This window comes from Caretta caretta, chromosome 26 (assembly GCF_965140235.1).
Source record: "Caretta caretta isolate rCarCar2 chromosome 26, rCarCar1.hap1, whole genome shotgun sequence".
Classification (NCBI taxonomy): Eukaryota; Metazoa; Chordata; order Testudines; family Cheloniidae; genus Caretta; species Caretta caretta.
This window is the reverse complement of record NC_134231.1, coordinates 5,715,744-5,736,865: the sequence shown is the minus strand read 5'-3', so window position 1 is coordinate 5,736,865 and position 21,122 is coordinate 5,715,744. Positions and strand designations below refer to the sequence as shown.

The window sequence follows — 21,122 nt, the reverse complement described above, 5'->3', positions numbered from 1 at the left end:
CCCCATCCGCACCTCTAGCCTTGTTCTGTCCACTCCTGGAGGCAGTTTCACACGACCCCTGTTCGTCACCATCAGCACCTCATAGGGGTAAATCTGAGAGCCAGGGACAACACAGGTAAACAGAAGGGTTCATTAAAATGCCCGTCCCTGTTCCCATTCTCACCCTGCACCCCCAGCTCAGCCTGCAATGGGAAATGTTCCACCACCCACAGAAAGCCTGCAGTAGGGCACGTCTGCTACTCCACACCCCCCAGCTCAGCCTGCAATGGGGCATGTTCCACCACGCACAGAAAGCCTGCAGTAGGGCACGTCTGCTACTCCACACCCCCCAGCTCAGCCTGCAATGGGGCATGTTCCACCACCCACAGAAAGCCTGCAGTAGGGCACGTCTGCTACTCCACACTCCCCAGCTCAGCCTGCAATGGGGCATGTTCCACCACGCACAGAAAGCCTGCAGTAGGGCACGTCTGCTACTCCACACCCCCCAGCTCAGCCTGCAATGGGGCATGTCCCCCACCTCACATACCTACAGGCACCAGCCAGCCAGCAGCAGGTAACAAGGCAAATGTGTGAGCATCCCAGCCCATGGCTGGGACACCCTGGACCCTGGACCTGGGCCTGCAGAGCCCCCAGCCATGGCTCTTACCTTCTGTTCCAGCATGCTGGGCAGGGAGTTCCCTCTGTCCATCCTCCCCCGCTGGCCGTTCTGCAGACATCAAACCCCCAGTCAGTCTTGGGCTGGCATAAAGGGCTTCCCACGCCAGAGTCCCCACCACCTCCCCGAAAGGACCTTAACAAACAGTAGGGTGATGGGCTTCAGCCTAGGCACTGGAGAGGGTGGCACTCTGCCCCCACTCAAGCTCCTAACCCCCTGCATCTCTGCTGTTTCTCTCTTCCCCACCCGGAGCTCCTAAACCCCTGTGACTCTGCTGCCTCCCTGCCCCCACCCAAGCTCCTAAATCCCTGTCTCTGTTTCCCACACCCTGAGCTCCTGAATCCCCACATCTCTGCTGTCTCCTTGCCCCCACCTGAGCTCCTAAACCCCTGCGCCTCTGCTGTCTCCCTCTCCCCCTACCTCCCATCCCCATCCTGCCTCTTTGGGGTTCTCTGTCTCCTCAGTTTGCCCTTCTCTCCTTCTCTGGTGCTGCCACTCCCCTCCCTTCCCTGCTGCCCTGCTCCAGTCCCTGTCCTTCCCAGTAGTCCTGTCTGAGTCTCAACTCCAGCCCTGCACCACTGAGCTCCGTCTGCCTGGCAGCTGGTGCCAGCCAAGCCAGGCTGGGAGAGGCTGAGCATGCAATGGAAGGGAGGGGCACTTCCCCCGCCTCCCCCAAGATACATCACCGCTCCCAGTGTCTCCCCTTCAGCGGCAGGGCGACCGCTTACCTGCAGGCCTGCAAAACACAAAGAAAAGGGGCTCAGAGAACCCCAGTTCCAGACGTCCTGCTAGAATCCCCACCCCCCAACTCCACAGCTGTGGGCACAGGGGCTGTATGTCCCAGCTCATTTAGAACAAGGGGCCGGATCCTCATCTGGTGGAAATCGGCAGGAGGTCAATGGAAGTATTGTGGGTTTTACACCAGCTGGGGATCTGGCCCACAGATACAATGTAGCTTACGCCAGCTGAGGATTTTGCCTGGTTTCTCTGTCTACAGGGAGCGGAGAGATATCAATTTAACCCTTTGTGGGCTGCACAAAGCTTTGGAATTCCCAGCATCCAAAGATAACAGACAACAGCCAGTTGGGGCCTGGCTGCAAAGGCTGTGCTGCTGGGGCTGAGCATTGACGCCCACTGGCGTGAGTAATGGCCCATCCCAGCAGCGCGGGACAGGCCGGGGAGCGAAGGCCCCCGAACAGGCACAGCGTGGCAGCGGCTGGGTAGGCTTCCCCCACTCCCTGCCCAGCAACTGCCTTGTGCCCCGATGTCTAGGGGTGAGGGGGGAAGGCGTTCCCACCGGCCAGCCAGCCCTTGGCCTCTCTGCTAGGGCTGCCAGGTGGACACTGCAGCTGGGAAGGGGACTGAGACCCAGCAGCTAAGGGCCTCCCGACAGCTGGCAGCTCCTGGCTCCTGCACGCTACCATCCCAGGCCTAATTTAAACTGGTGCCCTGGAATGGCAGGACTCGGTCTCCAGCCCTCCCCGATGCCGTGAGGCCACCCAGACCAAATCCATCCATTCCTCCCAAGGATAATGAGTGGGGGCAGCTATTGCCAGCATCCTGTGCGGCTGGGCAAGAGGTGAAGAGAGAGCACCAGGCCCAGAGCTCATCAGCAGTGGGATGGGGGCAGGTATGAGCTGGAATCCTTTAGCTGGTGTAAACCCGTGCATCTCCGTTAGTGCTCGGGTGCTGCACTGATTCACACCAGCTGTGGGGTCTGGCCCATGGGGCGTGTGACACAGCGCCCCCATCAGGCCGACAGACCCAGCTAAGATGAGCAAGAGTTTGATGCTGATGACTCTGAACGGCATCTCTGGGTTGAGTGACCAGACCAGACCAGACCAGACACACATCTCCCCTGCACCTATCCCTTGTGCCGTATGCTTCTCTTACCTGGGCTCCCCTTCTCACTGCTGGTTGGGCTGAACTCCGCTGACTGCAGCTGCAAAAGGAAATCAGACAGCATCAGCTACCAGGGTAGCAGTGCCTCTGAGAGGGGCAGGGTGCTTGGATAGAAACTGCCTCCTGGACTGACGCAAGAAGCAGCTGGAAGCTGGTGAGAAGGGCCAGGCTGACAGCCCCAAGAACAAGGGGCCTCTACACCCACAGAGCAGCTGCATCCCAGGGGGCAACCCAGCAAGATTCCCCCTGCATTGCTCTCCGCCTTGCCCTCCACCTTGCTCAAGGGGAAGAGCGGAGTCTGAGTGGTTTTGGTGACAAGGAGATCTGTTCCACTGGGGCTGGACTGAGACCCAACAAACTCATTTCACACAAGACTCCGAACAGCCAGAAAGTGGTAATGACTCTCCATCGCTGCTGATGTGGGCCAGATTTGAACCAGTGGCCCAAAGGCATAAGGCCCTGGGTCCCCTCACCAGCAGGGCTGTGAGTCAGCTGCTCTCACTGGCTGATTGCCTTTGTCTCTCAATTCCCGGCAAGCTCTCTTCCTGACTGTCCCAGCCTGTGACATTACCCCCAGGGATACACAGCCCAGCCATGGCTAGACTCGGGCACCGTAGGCTGGATCCCAGGTGGAGTGGTTCTGTTTGGCACCATTTGGATCTGAACATCATCTGAACGGATAAGAACAATATGTGGAAAATACCACACTCTCAAGGACATAGCAGGCAAGGGGAGGGTGAAGTGGGGAACTGCAGTCGCCCAGTGCCTTACCCTGCTGAGGGTACTTCTCCCATAGGCCGGAAGGGTGGAGGATCTGGAATTCCCCAGGTGCAGAGCTGAAAAAGAGCAAGAGCCAGTATCACCTCTGGGCTGATTGTTCCTGCAGCAATCCTAGTACAAAGCAGTGCAGGGGATGGTCCGGGGGGAACGCCCCGTGACTCCTGCCCCGGCCTCTCCTAGCAGAGGGTGCTGCATGGAGCAGACCAGGAGAACTGGCTGTGGGGTGAGTTCTGGGCTACTCCAGTCCCAGACACTAACAATCAATATTTAAATAAAACCAACACCTGGAACGATACCAAAACAATGTCACTTGTCAGGGTATCGACTTAAAATGGATGCTGCTCCCGTGGATGGCAGGAAACGACTGGGGAGGGGATCTCAGCATCAGAGAGGGGGAAGAGGAGAGGAGGGCATGTCTGGGACACTGCCTGGCCCCACGCACAGGTGTGGAAGGGCGTTCGGTCTGGAAGTGAGCGGGTTTTCCTCCGGATGGGGAGAGATTTCTCCATCTCCTCCTTCAGGATCAGCTTCCCGAGGTTTGAGGTGACCTGAGGAGAAGGAGCAGTCAGGGTCAGGTAGGACTCAGTGCCGGGACGCAGCCCCCTCCAGCCCCAGCATACTCCAAGGAGCAGCCCCCCCTCAAATCCCAGCATCCTCCAAGCTGGAGCCCCCTCTAGTCCCAGCACAGTCCAGGACTCAGCCCTCCTGGAGCCCCAGCACCTCCAAGGTCATCCTACCTTACTCAGCTCCTCTTTCTGCAGTTCATGCAGGTTAGTCATTTCCTCCGTGAGATCCTCCTCTTCTTCCATGCCTTTCTTGGAGGCCTTCCGCTGTCTCCACTCCTTCTCTGGGGACCCAAAGAGGGCATCAGGGTGCGGGGCAAGAGCAAGACTCTGAATCAAGGGGGCAGGGAGATAGAGGGAGGCTGGATCCTTTCCCCACTGGGGAAATTTAGGGAGGCAGAATGCATCACCCCAACACCTGGGCTAGCAAAAATTGCCAGGGAATCTTTCATGACCACAAGAGGTCAGGGCCCTGGCTGTATGTCCCATCTGCCCAGCCCCCTCAGTCACCATAATGGGGCCTCGATGCTGATTCAGATCAACGCTTCAGCTTTCCTTGGTGGTCTGCCATCTCAGTACTGACCCCGCTCAGCTTGGGGGGGGGGTCTGATAAGAGTCGCCCACCTGTAGGTAAAACACCCTGCCATCACCTACCTACGACGGCCAGGGAGGGAGGGCAGGGCCAATAATCCGTCTCGATCTTGGCTGGCTGGTTGGGATCCGGGGCCTGGGCTGCAGGGAACTTGGAGCACTCAATTATCTGGTCTTCTATCATGTGCTTGCTCTGTGGGGCTCCCGTCGAGGGCTCTGAAATAGACAGAGGGACAGAAAATTGAGGCCTGGCTTCCCCGTCGCCTTGCGCCCCCTCCCCCAAATGTCCCAACCCAGCACCCAAAGGCCGGGGTGAGGAAGCAGCCGCGCTCACCTCTCTGCCTGTAGATCGGCGGCTTCTTGTATATGTTCAGCTCCATGGTGTTGGTCTCTAGAGGAGGGGAGGGGAAGAGGAGGGTGAGAAATGCCACTGACGGAGCGGGCAACCCAGTGAGCCAACCCCACCGCCACCACTGGCACCAATGGGCAGCCACAGCTGAGCTTCCTTCTCACTCCTAGAGGAGGTAGGGCCCCACTGGTGGGGGAGGCTTGCCCTCCTGCTGTCCCTGCTCTCTGGGTATGCGGAACAGCGCTCACCCTGCTCCATGCTGGTGGGATCTGGGAGGAAGGACAAGTGGGTCCCAGTCCCCGAGCTGGGTTCAGGTGCTGGCTCCAGGCTCACCTGACTCAGGCTGGTGGAGGGGGAAAGGCACTCGATTAGGAGCAGGGAGGATGGGGTTGCAGGGTCTGGTCTTGGGTCTCTGGTTAGGATTTCAGTATGGTGTGGGGCCCTGAAGTTGGGGTCCTGCTGCCCTCGCACCCATGCAGGGAGCCCTGGCGAGCCCCAGGCAGGGTGTGGGCCGTACCAGGTCGGTGGAAGTGGTGCACTCCACTCCGGGCTGTGCTGCTGGTCCGGCGACTAGGTGCCTGGGAGGCACTTCCTAGGGACTTGTTTTCCATCCAGTCCCGGATGACCTGTGAACAGAGCCCGTGTCAGAGCAGCTGCTGCCCCGGGACAGACCAGCGCCCCATGCAGCCTGTCTCTGACAGTGGCCCATGCTGCCTGCTCAGACAGAGACGTAACTGCCAAGCCCAGACTGCACCTAATATTTCAGTCCCACCCCTTGGGAGGGAAATCTCTCCCGGATCTCTCAGGAAAGACTGACAGTACTTGGAATGGTGAGACATGGCAAAGCTGGCCTCAAGGCATACTGGAAGTCCAGCTGTCCATCTCCCTCATCTTTCACAGGGCTCGTTAGTTTAATCCAGCCTCTAAAACTCTCCTGTTTAATCAGGGTCCAAGTGCAACCTAAGACCCTGGATTCTGACTCCACTGAGCTTCTGGACTAGCTGATCTCACCTCAGCCAGTAGTGCGGATGCTCAAGACAGAGCCACGGCGTGTGGACAGTGGAGGAGCCATTTGATGAGCCAGTGGGGAAGTAGCCTTTGGAAAAGATGGATCCACTCATCCATTGATCTGTCAGCCAGGCAGCGTCAGGGACCAATCCTGACACCTGTCCCAGTAACGCCTTGCCCTGGTAGAGCCTCTGCAGGGGGATGTCTACACCAGCCACTAAGCCCTTGTTTGAGCCCAAGCCTCCTTCCATCCGCACACAAATCTGTCTGCATTCCTAGGACCCTACTGCGGGGTGGGTCAGAGCCCGAGTCCCAGTCCACGCCCTGTCACTGAGCAGTGCGGACGCAGCTCAAGCAGCAGACCTGAGTCAGAAGGTCTTCGCAGTGTAGGACAAGTTAGCATGGCTGGGGTTGGAAACAGCAAGTCCACAAACCCGGGTCACATAGTGTAGACCCTCCCAGAGGCTCCCTCCCCCCCGCAGTCTCCCTAGTGATCATGATAGGAGCGAGAGCACAGTGATTAGAATACAAGGCGCATCATGGGGGAGGCTGGTTGGACCTCAGGCTCTGTGGGTTTCTGTTGCCTGTGAGCAAGCGACGCCTGCAGACAACTAAGCAGGAGGCAAGGTGTGGGAGTACTCACTTCTGGAGAAGGAGGAGGAGAGATGGATTTGGGGGACAGGGACCGCTGTGGGAGGAAGCAGAGAGAGACAGATGCCATTTACTTGACCCATCCTGCAACCACTGGGATACGCAGTAAAGATTTCTGGTACATTCCTGTCCGGCAGCCCAGCAAGGTGAAAGCATCTCCCCTTAGCCAGATGGGAGCTGCCCACAGAGCTTACATTGGTTCAGCCATTGATGGGGGTTTGGCAGAGAGGGGACAAACACAGAGCGACCAGGCCCCAACCGAGACACCCTCACCTCTCGGCTCCTCGGCAGCTCCACGTGCTCCATGAGGGAGTAGGTGAAATGGGGCTCATAGATCATTAAGTCAGGGCGCTCGATGTCCAGGATCGCCTTGTCCTTGGGAATGGCCGCCAGGTCCTTGTAGCCCAGAACCTCATTGTCCATTCTGGCCTGTGAAGGAGGAAAAGCTCCTTCTCAACCAGAAAAGCCTCAAGCAGGTGTCTGAGCTTCTCCCAGTGCAGGGCAGGGTCCACGATGCTTTCCTGCCTGGAGCTGAGGTCTCACAGCCCATCTGGGAATTGGGAAGGGATTGTTCTCCTCATTTTAGAGATGGAGAAACACAGGCACAGAAAAGGGGAAGGGAATTGCCCAAGGTCACACAGCAGGTCAGAGCCTGGATTAGAATCCAGGACACCTGACTCCCATTCTCTTACTCTAAGCACTAGACCAGACTCTCTCCCAGAGTGAGGAAGAGAACCCAGGAGTTCTGCGTTCCCTTGCTCTAAACACTAACCCGTACACCTCTCCCAGAGCCGGGAACAGGACCCACGAGTCCTGACTCCCATGACCTTGCTCTGATCGCTATATTACGCTGCCCACATGGAGTTTGGGTGCTTTAGAGACCCCCCCCAAAAGGGAGATGTGACATGAACAGCACTCACCACAATACTGGAGGGTGATCCTGGGACGCTGGACCCGCGGGAGGAACAGACACTCCCAGGGGACGTCAAAGATTGCTGGAAAGGAGGGAGAGACCTCTGTGAGTTTCTTTCTCCGCTGCTGGCTTCATCAATGCAGCCAACAGGGCAAGGCAAGAGAAAACCCAGGTAAGCTCCCACTGAGAGGCACACAGAGAGGCAGCAATGCCAAGGGTAGCAGTCATCGTCTGCTGAGCTTCACTCCCTTCCAGGTGGGAATTACAGTCCCAAACCCAACAGCCCCACCCTGCCTAGCTGGATATTATATGGATGTGCCATTTGGATATGTCAATTTAGCACCATTTGGCTAGATATGGCTTTGGAGGGGGAAGGCCATGGTGCAGAGAATAGTGTGTGTGCATGCATGTGCACCTGTACCTGGATTTTGTGTGTGTAAGTGTGTGTATTTGCATGTGCATATCCGTGTGTGCGTGCATGTGCGAGTGTGCTTGTGTACCTGTGTGTGTGTGTGTTTGTGCATGTGTGTGTTCCCACCACTGCACCTGTAGGAAGGGCTGGAGATCAGTGGAATTGACTCCCAGAGAGGAGGGCCTTGATCCTCAGAGCAAGACCTAGGAAATCCAGAAGGACATCAGCCCTCTGATATCCCCGTTCCTTGGCACTTTCTTGCCTACATATGCTCTCAGGTTTGACTGACGAGGTGGTGGTGGGGGGCTGTGAACCTCTGGAACTCACTGCCACCAGATACTATCAAGGCCAAGAGCACACAGCATTCAAAAAGGCTCGGAGTTCTATATGAGTCACAAGAACACCCACAGAACAGGAGAAAATAGAGGGGATACAAACTCCCTCCTGCTTGAGGGCACAAACCAACCTCTAATTGTTGAGGGTCAGGGAGAATCTTCCCTTGTAGGGAGATTATTCCATTATTGCCCTCTGGGGTTTCTTTCCCCTTCCTCTGAAGCAGCTGGTCAAAGCCAGGATATTGGGCTAAATGGAGCACAGGTCTGATCCAGTCTGGCAGTCCCTGTGTTCCTAAGACTCATGGCGTGTGTGGGGAAGGCTGGGACTCAGGGAACAATTAATCTTTAATGTGGAGAATAGCTATGAACTGCAGCTCCTCCCAAAACACAAATCACGTTCAACTAGAAATTAAAACTCAGCTGGTCCAGGTCAGGAGTTGCCATGCAAGTTGAGGGAAATCTGCAGCTCCTGCCCCATAGAGCACAGCTAGGTCTCCAACTCCCGCAGCCCAAAGCAGGTCACGTTGTTGGGGCAGGCAGCAGTGGTGTGCACAGGTGGGCACTGCCAGCAGCTTCAGCAGACGTGTCCATGAGAGCTGCAGTAAGCACTAGGTGGTGCTGTCTGCCCAAAATCCAGTTAGCAAGGGGCGGAGCCCCTAGGGCCGATGGAGTGAAGACTAGACCCTGCTCCTTTGCTCTCCGGTAACAGCAACTGCATGCCCCAGCTCCTCAGAAGCATCTAGTGATTGCAATTAACAGCATGCAATTGTGTGGCCCTTGCAATGCTGAGTGCAGAAGGGCCCAGCACGGCCTTTGCCAGCTCACCCCTTGTCCTGCTCAGAAACTGACACCTACCCATCACCTGGCGTGGCACCAGGCAGGGGATGCTCCCAGGTTCTCTCCTGCCACTGCACCCCCTCAGAGCAGGTATAGTGCTGGCTCCTGTGCCCTCTGCCAATGCACCTGGGCAGTCCCCGCAGCAGCAGGAGGGGCCCTTGATCTCTCTGCAGAGATTGCCAACTATGGGGCCTGCTGGTGCCAGCGGCTCTGTGCTGTGGACACCTGTCTGCTAGCGAGCACACTGAGACCCACCAGTTAGTGTCACGAGGCCCCCAAACAGAGTGGGGCTGGGCTTGAAGTGGCCCCCTGGAGGAGAAAGCCTCCTGCATTCCTATATGGGGCCATCCAGCATGCCAACCCCCCTACGCCTTGACCAGGGTGTCCGGGGTGGTTGCAAAGAGGAGGCCTGAAGAATCTGACCCAGTTCATTTACCTTCTGTAACCTTTCCATTCCGTCGCCTGCGGGAAGGGCCGGGTCATGCACAGAGTCCTGCAAGGGGGTGAAGGAGGAAGGTTCGTTCACAGCAATCAGCTTGGGCAAAGGCATCCTGCTGCTACGGTCTCCACCCTTGTTCAGGGTCCCAAAGGGTGAGCTGCCTGACCCCCTGGGTCCTGGCAACAGCTCGTGGGGGGGAGAGGCACCCAGCCTGCCGCCCCTGTGCCCAGTTGTGGTGCAAAGCTGATGCCAGGACTTGGCCTGGCGCATCTGCTTGGGTGAGGCTGCTGCTTAGACCTTTGCTCCTGTCTCAAGTGGGGACAGGAGTCTGCAATGATCCCCGAGGGCGGGTCCATCCGGCACACTGCCATAGTGGGTCAGGGGATGGAGGAATAAAGGAGGGAGAGCCCGGACTGTGTGTACATGGGGAGGAATCAAGGCTCCGAGAGGTTCAGATCAAAGCCATCAGGGAGTGAGAAGGGGCCTCTGCATGCAGCTACTGAGCAATGTCTGGTTCTTGGATCCGCAGCCGCCCCGGTTTCCCTGGGCTTTTCATCTCGCCCCGTTACCGGGCCAAGCCAGCCGCCTGCAGGCATCTGATGCTAATGCAAAGTGAGGTGCACACAGCCGGGCTCTGAAATATTCATCATCAGGCTCAGCAGGAGGCTGCACAGTGGAGGGGGCAAAGCTGGGAAGGGGAATGGGGTGGGGGGATGAGGCTTGCGGTTCTGATGTGGGTCCCACTATCTCCTCAGCCTGAGGGCTTGGGCGAGCTGGATACATAACTCTGGGTTTGGCCCATCTCTCCTGAGGGGCGGGGAGATGCTGATGAGGGGTTTATGTACCAGTGATTCTGTGTTTCCACATCCCTTTGGGTTCCTAGGCTGGGCTGCAGGTCAGATGCTCCCTCTGCAATGGGGGATAGAGATGGGGAGAGGTGAGATCCTTCCATGCACCAGACACGGCGCGCTGATCCCCTCTTCACACCCACCCACACCCCACCTCTCCCACGGTCCGGTCTCTGCAGCCAGGGCAGCTTGGATGCAGACACCCGGGGAAGTGTCCATGAACAACATGTCAGATGAGGGGAAACTGAAACCTCTGCCATCCTCAGACCCCTGCATCCCCCACCAGCTGAGCAGCACTCTCCCTGCATGGGGTTCCCTTGGGAGCTAGTGTAGCTCCTTAAATGGCCAGAGCAGGCTCTATTAAGCAGGGACAAGCTTTCCTTTCCCTAAAGCAGTGCAGTGCTCCCCACCCAGAGAGCAAGAGACCTGAACTGGTGAGCTAGCCAGTCTCCTGTGTGGCCCAGGGCGGGAACCCCTTCCTGCAGGAATTTTGCCCGAGTCTCCCACATGGCATGGCGGAGTGGCACACTGTTCCCAGATGTATACATTTCCATTTTTGAAATGCATATTGTTTGCTTGCACCCAGCTTACCAAGCGATCTAGATTGCCCTGTATCAGTGACCCGTCCTCTTCGTTATTTACCACTCCCCCAGTCTTTGTGTCATATGCAAACTTTATCAGGGATGATTTTATCTTTTCTTCTAGGCCATGGATACAGATGTTAAATAGTGTAGAGCCAAGAACAGATCGATCTCTGCAGGACCCCACTGGAAACAGACCTGCTCAATAATGAGTCCCCATTTACAGTTACAGTTTATTAGTTGTCAGTTAGCCCCGGTTTTGAGCTAACACGCACAGCCTGCCCAGAGCCAAGGGTATGGGGAGACGGCATGGTTTGAAGCACGCATAGCCTGCTCAGAGCCCAGGACACCGAGAGATGGCTCTACGGCTTCAGGGCGTGGGCAGGGAGGACCTGGCAGCGCCGGTGAGCCTGCAGTGATCTCAGCCAGTTGGGCTCCCAGCCAGGCAGGACCCTCCACTGCTGAGTCTTTCCATGCACTGAGCGGTGGGATCATTGCACTTGTTTTGAGCCATTGTTCTTGGGACAATGGGAAGTGACAGAGAGTGCATTTGGATGCCTCCCAAGCTCTCAGCAATGACACAGACGTGCTCGCTCTCCGTATCCGGCCCTGCCCAGCTCCCCCCACCTCCCACTATAAAGTCCGGTCAACAAGGGCTTTCCAGGAAGTCCCTGGGGCACCGGACAGACAGAGGAGCAGCTCAGCCCATTCCGCAGCCATGGGGCAGCCTTTGCCTCTGGAGGGTGGGGCCTTTCGGGGCAGTGCTTCATTTGTGCCAGAGCTTGCCAGGGCTGAGCCCCGGCACCTCTGGGCCTGGCAGTTCATCGCTCCGGCACCTCTGGGCTTGCTACGTCAGTTATGAAAGTAAAAGAATTGCTTGAGCCCTGGCACCTCTCTCATTACAAATTAATCACTACTGCAGGGGGTACATGTGGGGACGGATCGCTGACCCCACCCCTGCAAAAGGGGGCTCCTTCCTTTGGGAAATCCTCTCTGCTCTCTGTGAGTCTGTCCCTTTGCTCTCTGGACAAGCTCCCATCACTCTGTGCACCTGGATGAGGGAGATGGAGTGAGGCAGGTGTTAGGCTCTACTGTGTCCCCCTGGGGCCTACTGATGTCTCCAGTCCCCAGTCTTTGGCAGTGCCCCCTAACATGACCGCTTGGTGGGGCTCTAATACCCCCAGACTCTGGATTCTTCCCCAGTTACAGCATCACCCCCGTCAGGGGTTACTGCCAACCCCTCAATACCCCAAGGTTAATAGCCAGGCAGAGATGGGCAAAACCAGGGCTGTTCTGGAGGGTGCAAAGCCTCATCAATCGGGTTTGGATCTTGCACCACCAGGGGTGAAGTTCTGACATGGGTCCCACTTTACCTGAGCCGTGGAGTTTGGGAGTGGGTCAGACTACCGGCTCCGGTTCTGATCCATCTCTGAGTGCTGGTGCACCCTCCCCCTCATCTGGGCACCTCTCACACGGGGAGGCAGTACACAACAGAGCTATGCAGCAGCCCCGCTCCCAGCCAGAACCTTATCAGCTCCACAACTGGCGTCTCCTCTGCGGCCCCCACTCTCCCCGAGCTGCTCTCTGTCCTGAGAGCTGAAACCCAAGCCTTGCCCTCCAGACGCACTTGCCAGCTGGAGACATCTCTGATCAATACCCCCGCCCCCCAACCCACTGCCTGGAAAACGCATCCTTGCAGTCGTGGCCTGTCTCACTGGGCCAGGCTAGCAGGGACCAGAGTAATCCAACTCCGGAGCCGTCTCTAGTCTCCCTGTGTTGCAGGCTGTGGTGGGGGGCAATTTGCCCAGTTATTACACACACCTCCATCTCCCCCATTCCTCGCCTCCCAGGCTGCAAGAGGTTGCCAGTCTGTCAGTGCCCACAGCAGGGAAGAGGGGGCATGTGCCACCTCAAAGGGAGAGACTCGATATGCTCCAGCTTTCCTGGGTTCCATCTGCTTCGGCCTTCAGAGCAGCTGCCAACTGCTGAGGCTCCGGGAGGGAGGGCTCCGCGGGCCCTGCTTGGGACCAAAGTGGGGAGCCTTTATCCAGCACTGTCCTCCTCCAAACTCTGGGAACTAGCATCCAAACCAAGCTCAATTCTATGGCTGTCAGAGGACACATGAAAACACGCCTGTGGCCTAAGCACAGGGGCCAGGATCCCCAGGGGGCCTTTGACACAGGCTTGTGGGGTGACCCGGAGCAGGTCAACCTTTTCGGCAGTAGCTCCTCATGCTGATTGTCTTGATTTTTGGATGGGCAGAAGCTGCTTGGTGAAACCCCGAGGCACCCAAAATCAGTGGCCTCTTTCCTTCCATGCCTCAATTTCCCCATTTGTAAAAGGGCGACTTCCCCATCTGTAAAAGGACCTAGTGCAGGGGCTTGTGAGGGTTCATTCTGGTTATACGGCGCTCTGGACGCCTGGGCCCAGATTATCCAAAGAAGCGCAGGGCCCGATGCGGAGCGGTCGTGAGAATGAAGCGCTTTCCATGCTCTGAGCCAATCAGCACAAGCCCAGGCCTCGCCTCAGTCTCCCTGACAACAGTCGGGGGACCTTTGCCTTTCCGTCATATAACAGGCACGGCGCAGACCCAGACATGCCAAGACCCCTCAGGGGCCAGTTCCCCTCCCGGCCCTGGCTCGGGCCGGGCTGGCGTTTGTCTGGCAGTCTGTAAGGGACTCCCCCAGCAATGCCACCTGAAGCATGCAGCCCAGGAGGCCAGGTTCACCTGCCATCCCCAGCCGCTGATGCTGTAGGTAAGTCCTGCCCTCCAGTCGGAGGGAGGGGGGGACACAATGGGTTTATTGTTCAGAGGCCTCGGCCTCCCTCAGCCCAGCGGAGTCGAACAGGCTCCGCTCCGTCTGGCTTTTCCTCAGCAGGAGTTTGTCTCCCCTTCGTGGGACTGCAGCACGCCCCCCGCCCCGCCCCGCCCTGCCTTGGGCAGGTGGTCCTGTGCCAGGGCCCAGCTCCGAGGCTTGTTATCGCAGGCGCTTGTTGACCGGGCGCTGACAGTCAGAGCAGAGTTAATTACGCTTTTTGTCCCAGCCAGCACGCTGGGTGAGAAGGCCCCGGTGGGGAGCAAGGGCAGCAGCCTGGCTGCACTTAGCACACGGCCCTGGAGTGCTAATAGGCAGCCGTGCAGTTCTGGGAAGGAAAAGAACCCAGCACAGAAGGGGCTGGGGCCGTCAGAGGGAGGGAATGGGAAGGGGAGGGATTGTATTCCCCTCTTTTCCTTTTTTTACCAGTTTCTTGCTTTTCTCTGAAATTCTCCTTTAGGGCGGGAGTGGGGAGAGAGCAAAAAATCCTCATACTCCGAATGGGGAGGGTCTACACTGTCTTGCACTGAGTCAATCTCTTAAGTTTCCATAGCAACTTTCACCCTGATGGGACTCTGAGATGTGGCCACCTCTGGGCTGGGCTGGAGGGGTGACATGCAGCTCATTGCACAGCAGTGCTATCTAGGACCAAGGTGCATTATACCCCTGTATAATGAGAATTTTGCACACCTGCACCGGAGGCCATTGTTCCAGGAGAGGCTCACATGCAATACGTTCTTGGAACTCAGTGTTTTTTTACCATGGAATATTGAAAAGCTGAAGTGGCCCTGCTGGGCTTTTAGCCTTTGATTCTGAGGAGCTCTGGAGTTTCAAACCTGAGGCTTATAACACTCAGCCATTGCCTCCCGAAATGGAAGAGGGGAGGGACCAAGGTCCCCCAAAGGTTGAGCATCCGCCGGTCCCAAGATATGTCACCCTGATCTGTCTTCCAGGAGACACAGTCACCATCAGGGCTCATCAGTCTCATTGGGAATCTCTCCACCTCTGGGCCAGAAACGCACTCCAAATAACCCTTTGGTTTGGTGCTGTGTAGCCAGAATCCAGGCTAGCAGAGGCAGAAATGCAGCTCTGGCTCTCCTCTGGCCAGGCAGCCACACCCAGAACCCATTCCACGTGGGCACAAAAATCCAGCCCCACTTCTTCTCCCCTTCTCCAGAGGCTGCACCCAGACCCTCTCTGTGTCTGGGATTCTCCATCTATAAAACAGGGATGGATGTTTCCCAGGGATGGGGCTGTGAGCCTTAATTCATGAGTGCCTGTGAAGTGCATCGAAATCCTCAATGGACGGCGCCAGGAAGGGCAAAGGACTATTTCGTCTGCCTGTCAAAGCCTCTTTCTCTCTGTGCGGCAGCACGGCACAGCAGGGCGCATGGGGGACGCTAGCTAGATAAGGATGTATTGTAGGGACCAGGCCGGCTGAGTAGCTGACTAGCACAGGATACATGAGCTCAGACTTTCCACAGGCACCGTTGCAGGCAAAGCCAGGGGTGGAGTCCCTGACTTCCTGGGAATGGCTTCAGCAGAGGCCCCGCTCCTCCCGACACTGGGATTTGCTGTTAGCAGATAAGGAGAGCCCTTGGAAATCCCAGGCCACCCGCTGTAAAGGGGATTTGGGCTCCGGTGGAAGCTGACGCCTGTCGCACGGGGATACACTGTGCACTGGAATCTCAGGAACCACAAATGTCCTGGACGCAGCCTTATTGTGTGTAAATCTCATGGATTTCCCAGTCCGTTGTACCGCCCCTCTGGATGAGTCCAAGTTCTCCTGGTGCCTGGCAGCAAATAGTATATTTGGAAATGCACAGAATGGGAATAGGTGACGTAAGCACATTTCACACTCTGTTTAGCTAAACCAAACCCAACCTAACTATCAGCTAGTTCCTACGTAGCATATGAAGCAGATGCACATCAAGCCACATTCACTGGGGATGATCCACGTGAAGCCACGTCCCATGTATTAAATGGGAATGATCTCCATGCGAAGCCACCTCCCATGTACCCACTGGGGACAATCCATACGAAGCAACTCCCCATATGTTCAACGAGAAGAATCCACTTGAAGCCAAGTCCCACATATTCACTAAGGATAATCCACATGAAGCCACATCTCGTGTTTTTACTGGGGATGACCCACAGGAAACCATGTCCTGCGTATCCACTGGGGATGATCCACATAAAGCCACATCCCCCATGTATTCAATAAGAACAAACCATGTGACGCCATGTCCCATGTAGCCACTTGGGACAATCCACATGAGACCATGTCCTGCGTATCCACTTGGGACAATCCACATAAAGCCACATCCTGCGTATTCAATGCTCCTCCATGGATGTTCCATGGACATGGATGTTCCATGGACAATCCACATAAAGCCACATCCTGCGTATTCAATGCTCCTCCATGGATGTTCCAAGTGAGTGCAGGGCACTGCCTTCGAGGTAACATGTCCCAGGTGGTCCATGTCTGGCACAAAAATTGGGGATGAACCACTACCCCAGTGTGTGATGACAGGTATTCTTATGGGCCAGGGAGAGTAGCAGGAAGGAAATCAGAATGAGGAAGGGAGGCCAGGAAAGGAGGAGCAAATCTTGGGTAGTTATATGGAGCCCAGGGGAGCATCAGCAAACTGGAGCATCGGAAGAGGCTGCATGCAGGCTGGGATCACCTCACCCCCACTCACTGCTTGGCCAGGCAACTATCCGTACTGGGTCACAGGAGTCACATCTGGCTGAGCTGGAACATTTTGACAAAGCCGACAAAAGCAGCTGCTTGGCCCTCACCGCCAGGCAGACCCGTGGGTATTTGTAGATGATAATCACATTATCCAAAATAATCACCGAGAACATTGCTCTCCATCCCTGGCTGCCCCCCATGTGCCTGCAGCTGCCAGCTCCCATCGGACTCGTTCTCCATGCCCTGGCCCAGGGGTTCACTCCCTCCCTTATCTAGGTCCTGCCTGGAAGCAGCCAAAAGCCATTTCCCATCGAGGGAACGGTGAGCTCCTTCGGAGACATGGCAGCTACTTAGAAACATTTCAGACTCTCCCTTGCGCAATAACAGCGTCTGGGCCGCACACCTTTCAAACCACCCAGTTGCTGGCCTGCCAGCCACAGATCAATACAAGGCACGACTGGGCTCTGCATGCACCCTGAGTCATCCGCCAATTCACTGTGCCCATGCCCTGAATGGACATGTAATATATATATGGCAAGACAGATGAGGAGAAGAAGAACAGGACTCCAGACGTACAGACCGGCAGATGGATCAAGGAAGGGACAAGCAGCTAGATTAGAGACAGACAAAAAGCGAGAATGAGCCAAAGGGATACCTGGAGAGAAGGATGTGCATGGTGACGATTAGACAGACAGGAGAGTCTGACACATGGTAGATGAAGAGAAGGAGGCAGGCAGACAGAAATGAGAGGCCCAGAGGAGGAGGCAGGCAGAGCTGTAACTGTCCCGAGAATCTGTCCCTTTCACCTACTGCCTTCAGCTCCCGTGGCCTAGACCCCACCCTTTCAGGGCACTTCACCAGAACATACTTATCTGGAGCAGACAGCAGTGCCAACGCCCAAATCAGCAGCCTTTCTCTCCATAGCAACCACCAATCTCCCTGGGCCAGTGATTCCAGCCGCTCGGGCTCTCCTTGGCAGGCAGTCTGAGTGCACACGTGCTGGCTGCTTGCGGGTGCCATCAGAGATAAGGCTGGATCCTACCCATGTTTGGGATTCTCACACAGGCCAGCTGTGAGCCACCAGGGGCTGGGATCCAGGTCTCTCTGCACTAGGGAGCAAACTGATTCCATCCATCCCCCAGCACCACAGGGACTGGGCACTGAGACTGGTTGCCGAAAAGGAACAGCCGAAAGCCAAGCAAAGCTGGGTGGAGCAGCACGGGGCTGTGGGCGTTGGGACTGGCCCATGCTCCGCACCGAGTTATGGCGCCGATGGGTTTGACCAAGTGCCAGCCAAATCCGCGGGAGGTGGGAAAGCTAAGGCAATGCCCAGTTCTCTCCAGAGCCCAGGCCTGCGCTGTCCTGCCAGGCTTGCTTCTCTCCCCGAGGCTGTTCAGCATCTGCGTGAAGAGGGTGAGCCAGTGCGGGCTGCACTGCGGCTCCTTACCTCCAAGGTATACAGCCCTGTCACCCAGCTCTCCCAGCAGTGGGCTGAGATCAGCACCGGGCAGGACCCAGAGCGCTTGGCTAACGCTGAGCCCAGCAGGCAAGCCGGAAGTGATGTTGGTGGGAAGGGGGAAGCACCTGGAAGAACATGCCTTCTCCTCAAGCATCCCCCATTACTGAGCCTTCACCTCTCAGGCTCAGCCAATCTGCAGCCTTGGGACCCCTTTGGGCTCCTTGGTGCTGTTGGTGCCCATTATCCTCCGCAGCTGGCCAGTGGCTTGTGCCCTATCCTCTGAGACACAGATGAGATGACTGGTGACCTCCAGGGTTTATTCTATGTAAGGATGAAGCCACATGCTCTGAGAAAACTACAGCAGCCTATCTGCTTAGCCACATGGCCCAGGAGCTCCAGGAGTTGCACCGGCTCCCTAACAAAACACAGAGCGCAGTCCAAGAGCTCTCTCCTGACATTCAAAGCCTGCCACTGGCTACCTAAGAGATGCCTCTTCCCCCATGACCACAGCCTCCCACGAAGAGTAACACCCAGCTCTTTTCAGCAGATCTCCAAGCACTTCTCGCTCTGAAAGGCGTTTACCTTCACACACCCCTGGGAGGTAGAGTAGCACTTATATCCCCATTGTACAGGTGGGGAACTGAGGCACAGAAAGACTAAGCAATTTGTCCAAATCTGTGGCAGACCAGGGGATTAAACCCATGTCTCACCCAAGTCCTAGACAAGTGACCAAACCACTGGAACGTCCTTTCACAGCAGCCCCAGTCCACTGGAACTGTGACACTGTCAACCAGTGTGGGAGACTCATGTAAGGAAACAGAAACTTGACAGGTGCTAGATCTAGACTATGGAACTCACTGCCACAAGATACCTTACCATGCTCAGAAATAAATGCAAAACTCTGCTAGCCTGCTTTTACTCAGATTGTGTGCTCTTTGGGGGCAGGGACCATCTTTTTTCTCTATGTTTGTGCAGCACCTAGCACAATTGGGATCCTGGATACAAATAATAATAATAATCAATCATCTCAGCGTCTCATCATAATTAATAATAGTAATAATAATCAAATAACAACAATCCCTTAACTTTAGTTTTCCTTCAATAAGCTCTTCTCAGTCATGCAGTCAAACCAGAATGCAAAAGATGATAGAGAGCTAGATCACTGCATTTGGCCACTTTAACCTACTGACCCCTAGAAAGGTTTTTGGGTGGTTGTGGAAAGTGCCCCAGATTCCCAGCTCCTATAGCAGAGCAGGGTGGTGCCCAGGCAGGGGCTGGCAAGTAGGATGTCCCATGCTCTCCCCAGCCTGTGGGACAGACACAGAAGAGGGTTAGAGAACAGAGCGGTGTTGAGCATTGCCAGCATAGTAACCTTTCAGAGCACAATGTTGGGGCAGGGGGGAGTTGGGGACAGGAGGTTCTCAGTGCACAAAGCTGGGCTGACATGGGTGATTTAGGAGGCTGGCTCCCCCCACTCCAGGAAATCCGGGGTTTGACTTTTCACAACAGCCAAGCATGTTAGTTTGCAGCAGCCTGTGGGCAAGGGGCCAGGGCAGGAGCAGCTCCTCCGGAGAGCTACTGCCTGAGAGAGATGGGGGAGGGTATAATGCATGGCTCATGCACTCCTTTTCCTTCCTTCTCCCACTCTCTCCTTCTCGCTCTCTTCTCCTCCTTCTCATCCCCCCCCCATTTCCTCTCCCTCCCTCCCAGCATTTCATCCCCGCTTTCTCCCTCACCCTTCCTCAGCATGACTCTTCCTCTATTTCTTTCTCTCCATCTCTCATTGTTTCTCTCCCCTGGCATTTCCCCCTCCCTCGCTCCGCGGCGTCATGTGAGGGTTGCTATGGAAAAGACTCACAGCCATAAATAAGCGAGGGATATGCTAGGTCACAAGTTCCTGAAACAGACGGGGAGTTGGGCCTGCGAGCCAAGCACGCACGTGGCCGTGTGGGGAAGGGGGCTGGGGAAACACACCCAGCCCGGCTGGACACCTCTTCGCGCTGCCCCAGGACAGCGGAGAGAAGGATGGGCAGGGCACCGGTGCCCCACCCAGCCCAGGGGAACATCCTGGACAGTGCCTTAGGACCTGCAGTTCTGCACCCCCTGCCTCCTCACTGATAGCCACCCCCTCCCACTAAAACACCAACAATGCCCCTCCCCAACAACCCTCACCCCATCCCAGTGCCCCCGCCTGCTGTACAGGGATGCTGGGGGCCAGCCCTGTCGACCCGAGGGGCAATTGCTCCCTTCTCCATCCTGCTCTCTTCCTAGGACAGAGAAGAGACAAGAGCTTCCGAATAAAGATTCTGCTGTCTCAGCGTCTAGGCTGACCTGCCCTCCAGTCGCTATCCTTCAGCAGGAGCTCCAGCCACAGCCCAGCCTCGCTGCCTCCTCCGCCCCGCCCCAGGGGCATTTAGAGCCAATGTCCTGGAGAGTGGGAGGGAAATCTGATAATATCCACTGTGAGCCAGCATCTGCTAGCTGGCGTCTACAGAGGCTTCCACCCAAGGAGCTCAAAGCCCTGCACATGTCAGTGAATTAAGCCCCGTGTTCCTGCAGGAAGCAGTAAAGGTGAGAAACTGAGGCACAGAGTGAGGAAATGACTTGCCTTAGGTCACTCAGTGAGCCAGGGGCAGAGCACCCAAGGGTCCAGTTATCCCATCAACCATGTGCATGCAACTCCTGCATGCAACTCCTGTTGAAGCATGATCAGAACCCAGGAGTCCTGACACACATTGAAATCCAGGCCTCTCCTTTGCCCAACAGGCCACACTCCCACCCAGTCCCCATCCTCTCTCAGACAGGTACCTGGCCATTCAATAAATACATAGGAGTGCTCCACACAATGTGTCATCTCCACCCCATATGTTCATCCTAACTTAACTATCTACCAAGGCACTTGCATGGCCCTCATCCAAGTACCTTCCCTCCCAGTACCTGGGACCCCACAAACACTAACAGGGTTATCCTCACGACCTGCCTATGAAGTAGGACAGTGCCACTATCCCGATTTTACAGATGGGAAACTGAGGCCCACAGCAATTAACTGACTTGCCCCAGATCACACAGGGAGTCTGTAACAGAACCAGGACCTGAACCCAGGTCTCCTGAACCTCAGTCTAGTATCTTAATCACAAAGCATCCTGTTTCCTCCTGGCAAGAGAAGAACCTGGGCCAGATTTCTGTGCCCATACAGAACAGGCTCTGGGTGTGGTCCCATAGAGGAAGAGAACTGAAAGTGGACACTAGCAGGGGTAAAGGAACTCAAATTTTTTCCTTCTCTTTGCA

General features: G+C 56.2%; 1 protein-coding gene across 1 annotated transcript in view; it reads right to left on the bottom strand.

Moving 5' to 3' along the window:
• Positions 1–21,122, bottom strand: part of DMTN (dematin actin binding protein) — a 37,266-nt gene that overhangs the window by 4,284 nt on the left and 11,860 nt on the right. Inside the window, exons 3-12 of the mRNA XM_075123377.1 lie at positions 7,420–7,494; positions 6,773–6,928; positions 6,492–6,536; positions 5,358–5,466; positions 4,826–4,882; positions 4,555–4,707; positions 4,075–4,184; positions 3,780–3,885; positions 3,329–3,393; positions 647–2,597 (exon numbers count right to left, since the gene is read on the bottom strand). Of these exons, the coding sequence (XP_074979478.1) occupies positions 2,520–2,597; positions 3,329–3,393; positions 3,780–3,885; positions 4,075–4,184; positions 4,555–4,707; positions 4,826–4,882; positions 5,358–5,466; positions 6,492–6,536; positions 6,773–6,928; positions 7,420–7,494 (954 nt within the window). The 3' untranslated portion in view covers positions 647–2,519. The remainder of the gene's footprint in view (positions 1–646; positions 2,598–3,328; positions 3,394–3,779; positions 3,886–4,074; positions 4,185–4,554; positions 4,708–4,825; positions 4,883–5,357; positions 5,467–6,491; positions 6,537–6,772; positions 6,929–7,419; positions 7,495–21,122) is intronic.